This window comes from Lachancea lanzarotensis, scaffold LALA0S08 (genome assembly GCF_000938715.1).
Source record: "Lachancea lanzarotensis genome assembly LALA0, scaffold LALA0S08, whole genome shotgun sequence".
NCBI classification, from domain to species: Eukaryota; Fungi; Ascomycota; class Saccharomycetes; order Saccharomycetales; family Saccharomycetaceae; genus Lachancea; species Lachancea lanzarotensis.
In genome coordinates this window covers 564,785-578,866 of record NW_019212886.1, presented here as the reverse complement: position 1 = coordinate 578,866, position 14,082 = coordinate 564,785, and the positions used below count along the sequence as shown (strand labels likewise).

Sequence of the window (14,082 nt, the reverse complement as noted above, 5' to 3'; positions counted from 1 at the left end):
ACAGACCTTCAAACTGCCTTCAAGTCATCGACTTTTGTATAGAACTATGTACAGTGTACATTCTGCACACGAGTACATTTATGAGTACTGCACCGGCAAGAGGAATATCGAGTTGATTTAGGTATCTCTATCTTCCCATGTTTGCAGCCAGCTTATCCGCCTTATTGACCAGAATTTAGCATGACTTGTACTTTGTCGGAGGTACACTGATCTTACGGTGAATTTTATGTTTTAGAGGCGTTGCGCTCCACATATATCTGTAAACTGCTAGTAACAGTTGTGATTGTCAGAAACTAGAACATCAAATATAGTTATACAGGAGCGTTAGACACAGATTAAAAACTTCGCAGATGAAAATGCATTCTTTTCTGTCAACCGTGCTGAAAATTCACACCACAAAAGGCTTTCATCCATCTATTCAGTTTTGGTCAGTTCCCCACACCCTCAAGAGTGTGATGGATAAAATAGCCCTGGGAAATTGGATAGACGACTTGTACTCCCAAATAAGATGAGCATAATGATAGCAGCGATTCGACTTCATTACCGACTATTCTAGGGAGCGAAGACTAATGTGACCCACTACAATCCCAAGTGTTGACCTCTTTTTGATGTGAAGCGTGAGTAGCCAGCCTTTCAAGTACCATGAGCGAGAATGAATATTCCGAAAAACCGGTACCCTGACACATCTATCTCCTGCTTTGCTTTTTTCGCATCCCGCTTCACTTAAATAGTTTGGCAGCGGAGATGGTGGTCTCGTCATTCTTGTTCATTACCTTACCCACGGCAAGCTCGAAATCTTCCTGCGTAACATGCACTCTACGCTCCCGCAATGCGTACATCCCGGCTTCTGTACACACACCTTTCACATCGGCACCAGAGCAGCCGTTCATTTTTTCAGCAATCTTGTGGAGATTGATGCCTCTCGTTAAATTCATTTTCCGGGAGTGGATACGCAAAATCTCGGCTCTTGCAGCCACTGTGGGTGGAGGAAATTCGATCTTACGATCGATTCTTCCGGGTCTAAGTAATGCAGGATCCAGAATATCGAGTCTGTTGGTGGCCATGATGATTTTGATGTCTTTGGAAGTTTCGAAACCATCCAATTGATTGAGCAGTTCTAACATGGTTCTTTGCACTTCTGAATCACCACCGGAGCTTCCCTCTACACGACTAGATCCAATGGAATCGATTTCGTCCATGAAGATGATCGAGGGAGCGTGTTCGCGGGCCATTATGAACAGTTCTCGCACCATACGTGAACCTTCACCAATATATTTTTGCACCAGCTCGGCACCACTAACTCTAATGAACTTGCAGTCTGTGTGATGCGCCACAGCTCTGGCAAGTAGAGTCTTACCGGTACCCGGAGGTCCGTACAGAATGACACCCTTGGGCTGTGCAATGCCCAAACTTTCAAACAGTTCTGGATGTTTCACGGGCAGCTCAATCACTTCCTTGATTTCTTTGATTTGTTTGGTTAGACCACCCACCATATCGTAGGTCGAATCGGGCACTTTTTCAACCATCATAAGCGACACCAGAGGGTCTACTTTGTTTTCCAGGATTTTGTGCAAAGCGTACGAGTCGCTCTTCAAACACACTCGCTGGGACGCTTTTAGATCTTTCACATTGATGTCTTTGGCGATATCCACAATATACTTGCCTTCAGGTTGAATTTTCACCAGCACTTTTTTGTCTGAAACCACTTTTACCACCTCTCCCACGTACGATCCGGGCTCTTGCAACAGCCGAAGTTCATCTTTGATGAACCGCACTTTGTCGTTGAGCGCATTTCTCTGTGCCTCCAAACGTCTCAAGTTTTGCGTTTTGGCCCTAATTTTAAGCTCTGTTTCCTGGACTTTTTGATCGTAATACGACTTAATCCCACTTTCATGCGTGTTCAATGACACTTCACTAACTGCAACGGCACTCATTGGAAGTTACGCGTCGTTTTAGAGAGCTTTAAATGCAGTATTCAACTACCCTTTAGACGACAAGATGTCTAAGTTCAAGTTATATGTATAAAGTGGTTTTGCCACCTTATACAGAAAAAGTGGTGATGGCACTCTGTACGAAGGGTCTTTAGAAACTTGAAATTGATCAACTTTGACGTGAACCTAGAATAAGAAACAAGAACATAGAAAAGAAAGACCGCCTTTTGTGTTCTAATATGAGCTTAATGACGCGAACTATGGTGGTTACATGCGGGGCCACTGTACCGTTCCCAAGCTTGGTGCAGGCCGTCTTGGATCTGGATTTTCTTACCACAATACGCGAACGTTGGAATTTTAAGAAAGTGGTCATTCAATACGGAAGGGGTTTTGGTGGTGAATTTGAGAAAAGAGTTAAGGCTTTGGGCAGTGCCAGTGCGCATGGAAAGGAAGCAATCGGCAAGGCATCTCGGGACCTGGGAGTGGAGTTAGAGGTGCACGGACGGGTTGCGGCTGTTGAAATCTGCGGATTTGCTTTCACCACGGACATCGAGGGTCTGTTGCGGGTGCATGCTGACTTGGTAATCTCGCACGCGGGTACGGGATCAATTCTAGACGCCCTAAGACTGCACAAACGGCTTGTAGTTGTGGCCAATACTGGACTTATGGATAATCATCAACTACAGATTACAGATCGACTCAGGTCACGTGGACACCTTGTCGCGGCGCACGACGCAACCTCGGTTGCAGTACTGGAGGCCGTTGTTTCCGCTATGGAAGCGGATTCTACAACTCCACTGGCCACTGGAACAAGTGAAGCATTTACAAACTTGCTTTTGAACGTTGCAAACTCATAGAAACGTGGTCTGATCCCCCAAAAGGGAAGGAAAAAAAAAACAACCAAAATTAATACGTCCTTGGGGATTCGAACACCAGTCTAGAATTCTGCCCATCCCGAACTACACTTCCAACTTGGCCAGAGCCTCTTCCAAAAAGTGAATTTCCAGATTGCGATTTCGGCGCACCTACCAATTTCGTTATCAATGCATCCAGCCACTTTCGTGATCGTCATCTCTCGTTCACATATCTACCACGCTCCAATAACCAAAAAGTGACATACACATCCCTACTTCGTCGCCCCTTCGTCCAGGCCAGCCCTGCTAAGTCTCATTCATTCATAGTCCGGATGCCACAGTCTTTGAGGACTCAATTGCAAGATAACTTGAAACATGTTTCAGCCTCGATAAGATAGACAAACCGCATGCTAAAATCAGAGGTCACCCACACATGTAATTGAGTCTCGAAGCTTCTGATGTTAATTTTAGACAGACTAGATGTGCCTCGATTTACGTCCTTGTCGCAACCAACATGCACTTTTCTCATAGACGTGTCCAAAAGTGTCGCAGCTAAGCTCCCATAAGTTTCCTTTACTTCTTATTGTTCCCATTAGTTACCTATAGTCACGAAATGGTACCGGAACGAGTAATCTTGAACACGTTGTGTAATCTACATAGACAAGATGTGCTGACAGGGCCAGGGGAACCATGGCTAGACTAGGGTTGGTTGCTGCTACTACTTGCTGCTGCATGCTTACAGATCAAGATTAGCAGAAACGGGAGCAGTCTAATCAGAAAAGCCACTCTAATCAGTTCGTCGTCGCCCTATTACAAAGAAAGGTCATTACAGTGCCATAGAGGACACGTACGTAGCCTATGTTAGGTGCAGATTGCAATTGTAATAGTCATACCGTGTTGAGTGAAAAGCCCAAGTTGGCTTGATTCAGTCCAGGTATATATGCGGGACGTGGTGTTGGAAAACCGTTGGGTTTGATGGTGCTGAAAAGGAGAGGCGCAGGAAGTGTAGTCGTAATAAGGACTCGTAAAGAAGTGCTTAATCAGACACGCACCCACACAGAGATCAGTAACTCGTTAACGAAAACGAGCGGATATAAGTAGTGACAGTGACAAGTGGCATTACAGACGCTATATATATACCAGATGGAACCCAAGACGGAGGTCAAGATGGAATCTAAGATTAAGGCCAGAACGGAACCCAAAAGCCCCGTTAAAGGAGTTACTTTGTATCGAGAACGCTTTAATTTTGGTGAGAAACCACGCATTGTGACGTCTGACGCTGCAGTCGTAGAAGAGCCACCGTACAGTACAGATACAAAAACACAGCCGGAAACGACTAGAGACTCAGGAAACAAACACTACACACACATGACGACAACAACAGCAGCAGTAGCAGCCGCCACTTCTTTCTCCGATCCCAGAAACGAGACTTCAGTTTCCATGAGCTCTTTTTCGCCAGCCACGAGATCAGGAATACCATCACGACCAAGTCTGCCAGCTCACACTCCATGGTCTTCGTCGTCGTCGCTGTCGTCGATCAACTCCAACACCCGGGGCGGGAACATGACCAGACGGTTGTCGTCTGAAGAAATCATCAACGAAATGGAAAAGGAGCAGGATGCCATTGTGGTGCGGCTGCTGCGGGAAATCGACCAGCTCAAGGACGAAAACAACCGACTACGCAAAAACTTGTGTGCCGTGCTTAACGGCGAACCCCACACTGCTATACACACTGCGAACACCACCTCCACCACAAACACTATAGCACCACACACATCGCTGCCACAGCTGTCGTCGCGACGTTCGTCACTCAGCAGCAATGCTAGTAGCGTCAACAACAACAACTCCAACCTCACCAGCTGCGCCACGATCACCAGTAGTTTAGCCGGCTCGAGCGTTCTGGCCATGAGACCCAACGGAACCAGTCCTGTGCCGTCACGAAGACCGTCGTCTTGTGCCGCTCCTATCGACACTGTGACCCCAACTTTACTTTTACAACGGAAACGCAACTCTGTGCCATCACCGGTGCCATTGACACCCAAGAAAAGCGATGAATTTGCCCATCTATACGCTCCGGTTCCCACATCTAAATCGTACGCCGTGCCTGAAGCTCCGGTGGATCTTACTGGAGGCTCTGGGTTTCGTCGACGTCGATCTTCGATGAAAGCTTCCGAGGGTTCCAATAAGATACCACGATCTACTCAGTAGATTCTCCAGATTCACCGACGTTTTCTTACCATTTTTCGCCATTTTTCATAGCATCATGTCAGCATCAAATCATCATTACTATAGTTATAAGATACATGGCAGTTTTACACCACTAGTTTTAGTACACGTACCGTTCAATTATAAAACATGGAATTCGCCAAATTGACTGGAAATGTAAGCGGATCACTTGGTAGATTTATTACTCAGGTAATGGGTTACTTTCTCTGGTATTCATTCTAGAATAGAAAACTGACTTTTTGAACTGCTACAAGAAACCATTGAGTTTTTGGTACCATTGGATAGCCAACTATGTGTCCAATTCATCGCAAATAGAATTGGAGTCTGTTGACATAATTTGGAGCCTTCAATTGGAGCTAGGATTTCCTTCTTAGTTCACTGTTCATTATGCTTGACGAATAGGGCAATTTAGACATACTTAAGTCATCTCTAGCTTTACTCATTTCGAAGAACAAGACAATAAAAACGGGTTCAACACAGTTTGACAATGCTCGAACGCTTCCCGTAAGGGTAATATTATGCATAAAGGCTCTTTTTGACACATCCTCGAGAGTAGGAGCCTCTTGATTCCTATTCCGTTTTGGGATGAGCAATTGAAGTTGTAAACCACTTCAACATGAGTGATCGACTGAAAAACATCCGAAAGACAGTGAAAACGGTGTTAGGAGACGAGAAATAACTATGTAATGGCTTAAGAGGGTGTGCCAGATTACTAGTTTTTGAGGACAAAGGTTCGACAGCACTTTTTTCGAAACTCAATTGGTATAAGAATTGACAGAGAATTGCACGACAACAGCATCAGGATTGGCAATTGTTCTTTCCTCCAGGTTTGTTATTTTCAGCTTGACACAGCACTCGGAGTTTACAAGATTTTAATTTCATTATGGTGGCGTTGCAACTTATTTGGTCGCTGTTAGCGTTCTGTGACATTGTTTATGCCGCTTCCACGATTACGATCCCCACCACATCGGTTACAACGTCGTATCTATGTGCACAATGCAGCACGCTGACTGTGTTTTCGAGCTTGACTTCGACGTCCTCGGTGTCGATTGTCAGCTCTATTTCCAGCACATCCACATCGGTTTCCAGCTCCAGTTCTCCAGAAACAACAACTATTCCATCGACAATTGTTTCTACAGCTTTTGTATGTGGAAGTTGCACGATAAGTGTGGTAATTTCAACTGAAAGTTCGTTGCCGCCTCAGACAACAACAGAAACCGAGACTTCTTGCCCTGGACCATGTACCTTGAGTACTTCAAGCACTACTTCAAGCACTACTTCAAGCACTACTTCAAGCACAACGAGCACTTCAAGCATTACTTCGAGTAGTACTACCAGCAGCTCTACGAGCAGTTCGAGTAGCACTTTAAGCAGTAGTTCAAGTACTAGTTCCAGCACTAGTTCCAGCACTAGTTCCAGCACTAGTTCCAGAACTATTTCCAGCGCTAGTTCCAGCACGATTTCAAGCACGATTTTAAGCACTAGTTCAGTTACTACTTCCACTACTAGTTCAAGCATGAGTTCCAGCACTAGTTCCAGTACTATTTCCAGCACTAGCTCAAGGACTAGCCCCAGTACTACTTTAAGCTCTACTTCAAGCGGCACTACCATCACGTTAAGCAGTAGTTCAAGCACTAGCTCGAGTCACGCTACCAGCAGTACGACAAGCGATTCGAGTAGCAGTTCGAGTAGCACTTTGAGTACTTCAAGCAGTTCTTTAAGCAGTACAACTACAAGCAGCTCAAGCACTACCAGTACGGACACTAGTTCAAGCAGTTTGTTGAGCACTCCTACAACAAGTCATTCAACTAGCACCACAAGCACTTCTTTGAGCAGAACCTCAAGTAGCGTTTCGAGCATTAGTTCAAGCACTTCTGCTAGCACTTCGGCGAGCACATTTTCCAGCAGCACGACAAGCAGCAACTTGAGTAGCAGCACTTTGAGCACCTCTTCGAGCACTTCTTCGAGCACCACTACAAGCACGACGAAAGGTTTTACGAGCGGTACAACGTCGAGCGTTTCCACCAGCCCAATCACGTCTAGTACAGCCACCTCTTCTACGACTTCCGATTCCTCGAGAACCACTTCGAGAAGCACACTGGTCATTACATCTGAATCTTGCGAGACTTTTTGCACTCCAAATAGTACCGACAGCACGTCAAGCAGCACTTCAAGCACGTCAAGCACTACTTCTAGTATTTCAAGTGCCTCAAGCAGCAGCTTGAGTATTTCAAGCACGTCAGGCAGCACTTTAAGCACGTTGAGCACCACTTTGAGTGTTTCGAGTACTTCAAGCAGCAGTTCGAGTGCTTCGAGCACCCCAGGCAGCACTTTTAGCACGTCAAGCACTACTTTGAGTACTTCGAGTGCCCCGAGCAGCATTTCAAGTACGTTGTCGACGTCTTTGACCACGGATAGTACTCCTGGCACTCCTGGCACTCCAAGCACTTTATTGAGCTCTTTGAGCACTTTAAGCACGAGTTTGAATACGTCGTCGACGCCTTCGATCACAGATGTTACGTCTAGCACTACTTTGAGTACTTTGAGTGTTTCAAGCAGCACTTTGAGTACGTCTAGCATCCCAAGCACCACTTTGAGCTCGTCTAGCATCCCAAGCACCACTTTGAGCACGTCTAGCATCCCAAGCACCACTTTGAGCACGTCTAGCATCCCAAGCACCACTTTGAGCACGTCTAGCATCCCAATCACCACTGTGAGCACGTCTAGCATCCCAATCACCACTGTGAGCACGTCAAACACCCCAGACACCACTGTGAGCACGTCAAACACCCCAGACACCACTGTGAGCACGTCGAACACCCCAGACACCAATTCGACCTCGTTGTCAACGCCAGCCACCTCTCAGAGCACAATGAGTAGTTTTCCCGGCTCCGGTTCTACCGCTACAGTCTCAAGTTCTGTGATTAACAGTTCAAGAGCGAGCACGAGACTTTTGGTGTCAAGTTCTGCTGTCTCGGCTTATAGTACTCAAAATACAACTGTTCCGGAGGCTAGCTTTACCACACAATCTTCTTTCACATCTGCCGCTCCTAGGGATTTCCCACCTTCATCGAGCGCATTTACGGTGCTATATTCTGCAGCTGCTCACGGTGTAAGAGTCCCACTTATTTTCAGAATTGCCTTGCTTATGTTGCGTTGAATGAATTGGTAATAGCATCTGGTCAAAATACGAAGTGGAAGACAGAAGGAACTAAGTTGAAGGTTTTTCTCTTTCCCAGCTGTCTTCTCACCATCACTGTCACTGTCATTATTAGTGTGGTGCCTAGTTCATCATACAGTATCGAATACTTCCCGTACAAAAGTATCCGAAATTAAGTCACGTGACTGTACTTCAGAAAAGTAATCCACGTGACATCCACCACCCACACATTCTGATTGATTATGTCATGGGCGGCTAAACCTGTCGGTTTTGCGATTCTTCTCCGTACAAAACGACCGTCCCCTGTTTTTTCTTTTTTTCTTTTTTCTTTTCGTCATGGTCACGTGCATTTCCCAGAAATTTTTCACTTTTCTTTTTTTTCCCTTTCCGGAAAAAATTAAAATTTTCCAGACCCACTGCTAGCTCATCGCGGCATCACCAGCGAAAACATTTCATCTCATCGCTCAAACCATAAAACTGTTTGAACAACAAGACTTTTGTTTGATCTTCAGTTTAACAGTTTAAGTTCACTTTTGAGAAGACAAAACTCTACTTTGAATTTGTTGTTTGATCTTTTCGTTCGACACTCAATTGATAGCATCAAAAATGGCGAAACAAGTGACTAAAAAGGTTTCCAAGAAGGATTTGAAGGCTAAGAAGGTTGACAAGAAGGCCGAAAAGAAGGCAGTTGAATCTTCGAGTTCATCATCGTCTTCGTCTTCGTCTTCGTCTTCTTCGGAAAGTGACTCTGACAGCTCTTCTTCTGCTTCCTCTTCGTCCAGCAGCAGCGACTCTGAAGATGAGAAGAAATCCAAGAAAACTAAAAAATCTGTTGAGAAAAAAGAGGTTTCCAAGAAAGCTGCGGCCGCCGCCGCTGCGGCCGCCAGCTCTTCCAGCTCGTCGGCCAGCTCTGATTCTGACAGCGACTCCGGTAGCGAATCAGACACCGAGTCCAGCGACTCGGATTCCAGCTCCAGCTCTGAAAACGAATCTGAAGATGAAAAACCTGCTGTGAAAAAGCCTGTCAAGGCCGAAATCTCCGTTTCCAAGAGCTCTTCGTCGTCGTCCAGCGACTCCGAATCCGACTCTTCTTCTTCTGGGTCGTCTTCGTCTTCCTCTTCTGGCTCTGGTTCTTCTTCTTCTTCTGAGTCCGAATCGGAAGCCGAAACTTCGTCCAAAAAGCGTAAGGCTGACGATTCGAGCTCTTCCTCTTCTTCCTCAGAGGCCTCTTCTGAATCCTCCCCTGAGCCAAAGAAGGCCAAGACCGAATCTACTGGCGAACCAGCCACCCTTTTCGTCGGCAGACTCTCCTGGAGCATTGACGACGAGTGGTTGAAGACCGAGTTCGAACCAATTGGTGGTGTTGTTGGTGCCCGTGTCATCTACGAAAGAGGTACCGACAGATCTCGTGGTTACGGTTACGTGGACTTTGAAGACAAGAGTTACGCCGAAAAGGCCCTAAAAGAAATGCAAGGCAAAGAAATCGACGGCAGACCTATCAACTGTGACATGTCCACCAGCAAACCTGCCGGTAACCCAAGAGCGGACCGTGCCCAAAAATACGGTGACACCCCATCTCAACCTTCGGACACTTTGTTTTTGGGTAACTTGTCTTTCAACACCGAAAGAGACAACGTTTTCGAAATTTTCTCTGAACACGGTGAAATTGTTTCCGTTCGTCTTCCAACTCACCCAGAAACTCAGCAACCAAAGGGTTTCGGTTACGTGCAGTTTTCATCTGTGGACAGTGCTCAAAAAGCGCTGGACGCTCTACAAGGCCACTACATTGACAACAGACCTGTGAGATTGGACTTCTCCACTCCAAAGCCTCCTCAAGACGGTAACTCTCGTGGTTTCCGCGGCGGTCGCGGCGGTGCCGGTGGCCGTGGTGGTGCTGGTGGTCGTGGCGGTCGTGGTGGATTCAGACCTTCTGGTTCTGGCTCCAACTCGTCGCCGTTGGGCCAATCAAGACAGTCTGCTGCTTTCCAAGGTAACAAGAAGAAGTTCGATTAAGGAAATTACTGTTTTTGCATAGAAATCACCTGCTGGAAGTACACTCTCACACCAGGATGATGGGGCAAAATTTCGTATATATATCTCACTGGCAACAACTTGTGGCTTCTCGTGTATAATAGTGAATTAGATCAATCCATTTTGTGCTACAAGTGTAGCAGCTTTGAAGTGTTGTAGGTAAACGGAGGTTTGTTAAACACTCTGTCAAACGCTCTAGTCAAATAACCTCTTTTACAAATGCCGAGAAACTCTAATAAAGACTTTAGGCCACAATGTCCGCACTCTGTAGGCGTCTTGGAGAAGACAATACGAACCAATCGAACCTTAAACCGAGAAGATTCTACCGTCACCATCGTTAAACCGTTGACGAAACGTTGTCACGACAGAATAGTACGAAGTGATCTTTTCTTTCGCAAGAACGGTTAGGATTTGAACAACCCTGGCGCGACCACTTAAAACAGCAATAAAATCACCAGCTTTCCAAACACAACAGCCACTGTTTTATCTTCAGTTTCGAGGCAAAAAAAGCAAGTGCTAGGACCTCGTTTAAAGACTAATATTTGTCTTTTAAAATTGATGTCCCTGCGATGTCAAAATTGAAACCTCGAATTAAATAGCTCGGGAAAACTCCTAAAATGGCATGAATCTCACCGTTTGTCATATAAAACACCGCTTCAGCCATAGAGCAGCGTGAACTTGTCAAAGATTGCTTTTCGGGAAATTCAACAGTACTCTACTTTATTTCTTTAGTAAAGTTGAAACGACTAAATTTGCGCGAATCGACTGAATAACCAAGAGTTCATGATTAAAACACAACGTCTCGATGAATATTGTCACCACCCTAATTTGAATTTTGTTTTAGTCGAGATCGAAAGCTGACGCTGTCGTCGAATTCCATTATGTATAGCGTCATTTATATTAAGCACGTATATAGTGCACCTATAAATCATAAAAATGCCAAGAAAATTTTGGACTATGAAAAACACACTACTAAATTCGAAAAATATCCAGATCATCGCGTCTAAGAGTCTCCCCAAAGGTCTCAATTCGAGCTTTTAGGTTGGTTCAACGGACTGTAGTTGTTTGGGCTCGGTACTTAACCGAAAATACCTTTTTCAGAATCAAATTTGGTTCAGTATAGGTCGAGATTTGTAATGGGACTGCTGGCAAAGCTAAAAGCCACGAACATAAGAAAAGATGAGGGTGTGGTCGCAAGCGGGAGAAACTCCATGGTTGATAGTGGGAAGAAAAGATATACGTATCCTGGGAGCAAAAACTTCCGGTCTGGAAATCCTGCCAGAGACTTCTATATCGAGCAGGAAGCCCCACATCATATTTGGAGACCAAATGAGTACATATGTGGAGAAGCGGTGTTGGTGTTGAAAAAGGACGTGGAGAATGTGGCGGTGACCTTCTCGCTGGTCGGGGAGGTCAAACTACGAGGTTTGGGACCCAGAACACGCTCAGAAAAGCTTTTTCAAAAGTCAACCACCGTTTACGGGGAAAACGAAAAAACGGCTTTAGAGGACAAAGATGCTGTGGTAAATGGACTCACAAAGGGAGAGCATCGGTTTCCTTTCAGACTCAAAGTTCCGTCGAAATGCATTTTCACTTCTATAAAGTTCGAAAAGGGTTCGATCTCCTACTACATGCAGTGCACCTTGAAACCACTAAACAGTGACCGTTCTGACGAGGTCATGGCAACCTGCGAAAGAAGCATATCTGTCATGGTCCCACTTGACGTGGGGCGGCTTCCGAAGCCGAAGACCAAAACCGTGGTGTTGCAATCGCCCTCTAGTCTGAAGCAAAATGCAGCCGATCAAGACAGCAGTTCGGGACTCACACGTCGCACCGGTGGCTCCAAACAATCTGAGTCCACGATGGTAACGACGGGCTCCAACACCAAGACTGTGACTATAAACGTCGATCTCCCGGCGTCCGGTTACGTCGTGGGCGAGGTGATTCCAGTTCAGCTGCATTTGACCCATTATCGAGAATACTCGCACTCCATGGGGATCATAGCCACTTTGGTTCGAATTTGTCGGGTTGAAGACATATCCAAGGACAACGTTATTGAAACTTTCCGCAAGGACATGTGCCAGACCGTATCCCCCGTTTACGTGGACCCAGAAACTCTAGAATGCACAACGACAGTGTATCTCAAAGTTCCGTTAGATGCTTTCCCCACGCTGCGGCTACCCAACAGACGTTTCTCGTTTCAATACTACGTTGAAGTTTTGGTCAACCTTTCCCGCAAAAACCTTGCCTACACGGAGTCCAACCGTGTTGTAGACCCCACATCGAGTTCCCAAGGTTCCAGTCATCCGTCAAAATCGATAGAAGAGACGTTATCGGCTTTACAGCGCTCAATCAAAGCTGGGTCTGGCACAGACGGGTTCCACGATGACGATCGCGAATCCATGATTTTTTTCAAAGATTTGATAAATGTCGATAAGCTCAAGAGACTGCGCAACGTTACTGGGATGTCGATAGAAATCGTGGTCGGCACCATCAAGACCGCAAGGTCTCCCGATATTGCCATCCCAGAACCCACTCTGGAGCAAAATCAAAATGTTGCGAGAATTACGAACGAGCATTCTCCGGTCAATTCTTCCAACTCCCAAGAAACGTCCCATTCAGAGGCGCAAGACTACACGTATACATCCATGAAGCGGCAAGCGCTCTCCACAGACACCAGCTATCTTTTTGAATATGATGAGAAGTCTACTATGCCATTGCCCGAATACACTCCAAATTCGTTATTTGAAGTGGCCGAAGACAAGGATGAGTTGGAGCTACAAAGGCTGAAAGAGCTGGAAAGTGAACCATCAATGGCACTTTAGCTACACACCACAGATCAAATGGCTGGTTATCAAGTACCTAGAGTAAACTGTTCTGCTAAGATCTGACCTTTTATAATGAGATACGAGTTTATAAACAAAAATTTGACCGAAGTTCAAGAAACTTGACCTCATCACCACCATAAACACCATCTGGTAGGTCACTTAGAACCATTTTTGCGAGCCCACTTTAGCGTAGTTTTAGCAGCTTGTTTGATATGTTGAATACCACCGACAGACGACGTATTTTGGGGCCCGCGAATGCCAAACCATTGGTTTTTGACAGAAGTTCAGTTCCTGTGGAAGAAAATCAAGAATCTGCCAAAAAATCGTCTGTTTCGACGGGGAATGATGCCATATACATCGAAAACGGGATTGTGGTCAATTGTAATGGTTCTTCGTATTTGGAGGTCAGAAGCCGAACAAACGATAAAAACTGCACATTACTTCTGACATCGATATATGGACCAAGGCCTTCTCGTGGAGCTTTCAACGCCAAAGCAACTCTGAGTGTTCAATTCAAAGAGGTAACGCTGGAAAAAATCGCTGCGGGTCAGATCAAAGAGATATGCACTTTTCTAACAAATGTCTTCAACGCAGTAGTGAATCTCGAACGATACCCAAAATCTGGGATAGACGTATTCCTCAGCCTGATCCACAGCTCCAGTGGGCAGCAGGATTTTGAACTGGAATCCATAATCACAGCTTGTGTTAACGGTATCACTCTTGCGTTCGTGGACGCAGGAATCGAAATTCTAGACACCGTGAGCGCTGGAATGTACAAGAGAAACGTCACAGCATTTATGAAGAATGGAACCGAAGTGGTTGGATTCTGGAAAGACGACGACGAACAATCTTCTAGTGAAAACATTTTAGAAATAGTGGAAAAGTGTAAGGAACACTACTTGACGAATCGCAAGACTATGATAGAGTTCATGGTACGAAACAAGAACGCATCTGATTGAAGAAAATCAATGGAATTAACTCCATAATCATAGCTCAAGAGCAAACCGCATGTAAGCCAATGTCATCATTTCATTTCATATCAAATTGTTCGT

At 45.5% G+C, this 14,082-nt stretch overlaps 7 protein-coding genes across 7 annotated transcripts; 6 read left to right on the top strand and 1 right to left on the bottom strand.

The window, feature by feature from the left end:
* Positions 1-719: 719 nt before the first annotated feature.
* RPT6 (LALA0S08e06480g1_1) lies at positions 720-1,934 on the bottom strand (the record flags this gene model as incomplete). Its single annotated transcript, XM_022771219.1, has 1 exon — positions 720-1,934. The coding sequence occupies one exon, from the start codon at positions 1,932-1,934 to the stop codon at positions 720-722; it is 1,215 nt and encodes a 404-aa protein (XP_022629821.1).
* A 245-nt stretch (positions 1,935-2,179) lies between these two features.
* ALG13 (LALA0S08e06458g1_1) lies at positions 2,180-2,788 on the top strand (the record flags this gene model as incomplete). Its single annotated transcript, XM_022771218.1, has 1 exon — positions 2,180-2,788. One exon carries the CDS (start codon positions 2,180-2,182, stop codon positions 2,786-2,788), a length of 609 nt encoding a protein of 202 aa, XP_022629820.1.
* Positions 2,789-3,928: 1,140 nt separating this feature from the next.
* RTS3 (LALA0S08e06436g1_1) lies at positions 3,929-4,993 on the top strand (the record flags this gene model as incomplete). Its single annotated transcript, XM_022771217.1, has 1 exon — positions 3,929-4,993. One exon carries the CDS (start codon positions 3,929-3,931, stop codon positions 4,991-4,993), a length of 1,065 nt encoding a protein of 354 aa, XP_022629819.1.
* A 901-nt stretch (positions 4,994-5,894) lies between these two features.
* On the top strand, positions 5,895-8,171 carry LALA0_S08e06414g (LALA0S08e06414g1_1; the record flags this gene model as incomplete). Its single annotated transcript, XM_022771216.1, has 1 exon — positions 5,895-8,171. One exon carries the CDS (start codon positions 5,895-5,897, stop codon positions 8,169-8,171), a length of 2,277 nt encoding a protein of 758 aa, XP_022629818.1.
* Positions 8,172-8,777: 606 nt separating this feature from the next.
* NSR1 (LALA0S08e06392g1_1) lies at positions 8,778-10,184 on the top strand (the record flags this gene model as incomplete). The annotated part of the gene is made up of 1 exon (XM_022771215.1): positions 8,778-10,184. The coding sequence occupies one exon, from the start codon at positions 8,778-8,780 to the stop codon at positions 10,182-10,184; it is 1,407 nt and encodes a 468-aa protein (XP_022629817.1).
* A 1,154-nt stretch (positions 10,185-11,338) lies between these two features.
* RIM8 (LALA0S08e06370g1_1) lies at positions 11,339-13,027 on the top strand (the record flags this gene model as incomplete). Its single annotated transcript, XM_022771214.1, has 1 exon — positions 11,339-13,027. The coding sequence occupies one exon, from the start codon at positions 11,339-11,341 to the stop codon at positions 13,025-13,027; it is 1,689 nt and encodes a 562-aa protein (XP_022629816.1).
* A 215-nt stretch (positions 13,028-13,242) lies between these two features.
* MTR3 (LALA0S08e06348g1_1) lies at positions 13,243-13,989 on the top strand (the record flags this gene model as incomplete). The annotated part of the gene is made up of 1 exon (XM_022771213.1): positions 13,243-13,989. One exon carries the CDS (start codon positions 13,243-13,245, stop codon positions 13,987-13,989), a length of 747 nt encoding a protein of 248 aa, XP_022629815.1.
* Positions 13,990-14,082: the final 93 nt, after the last annotated feature.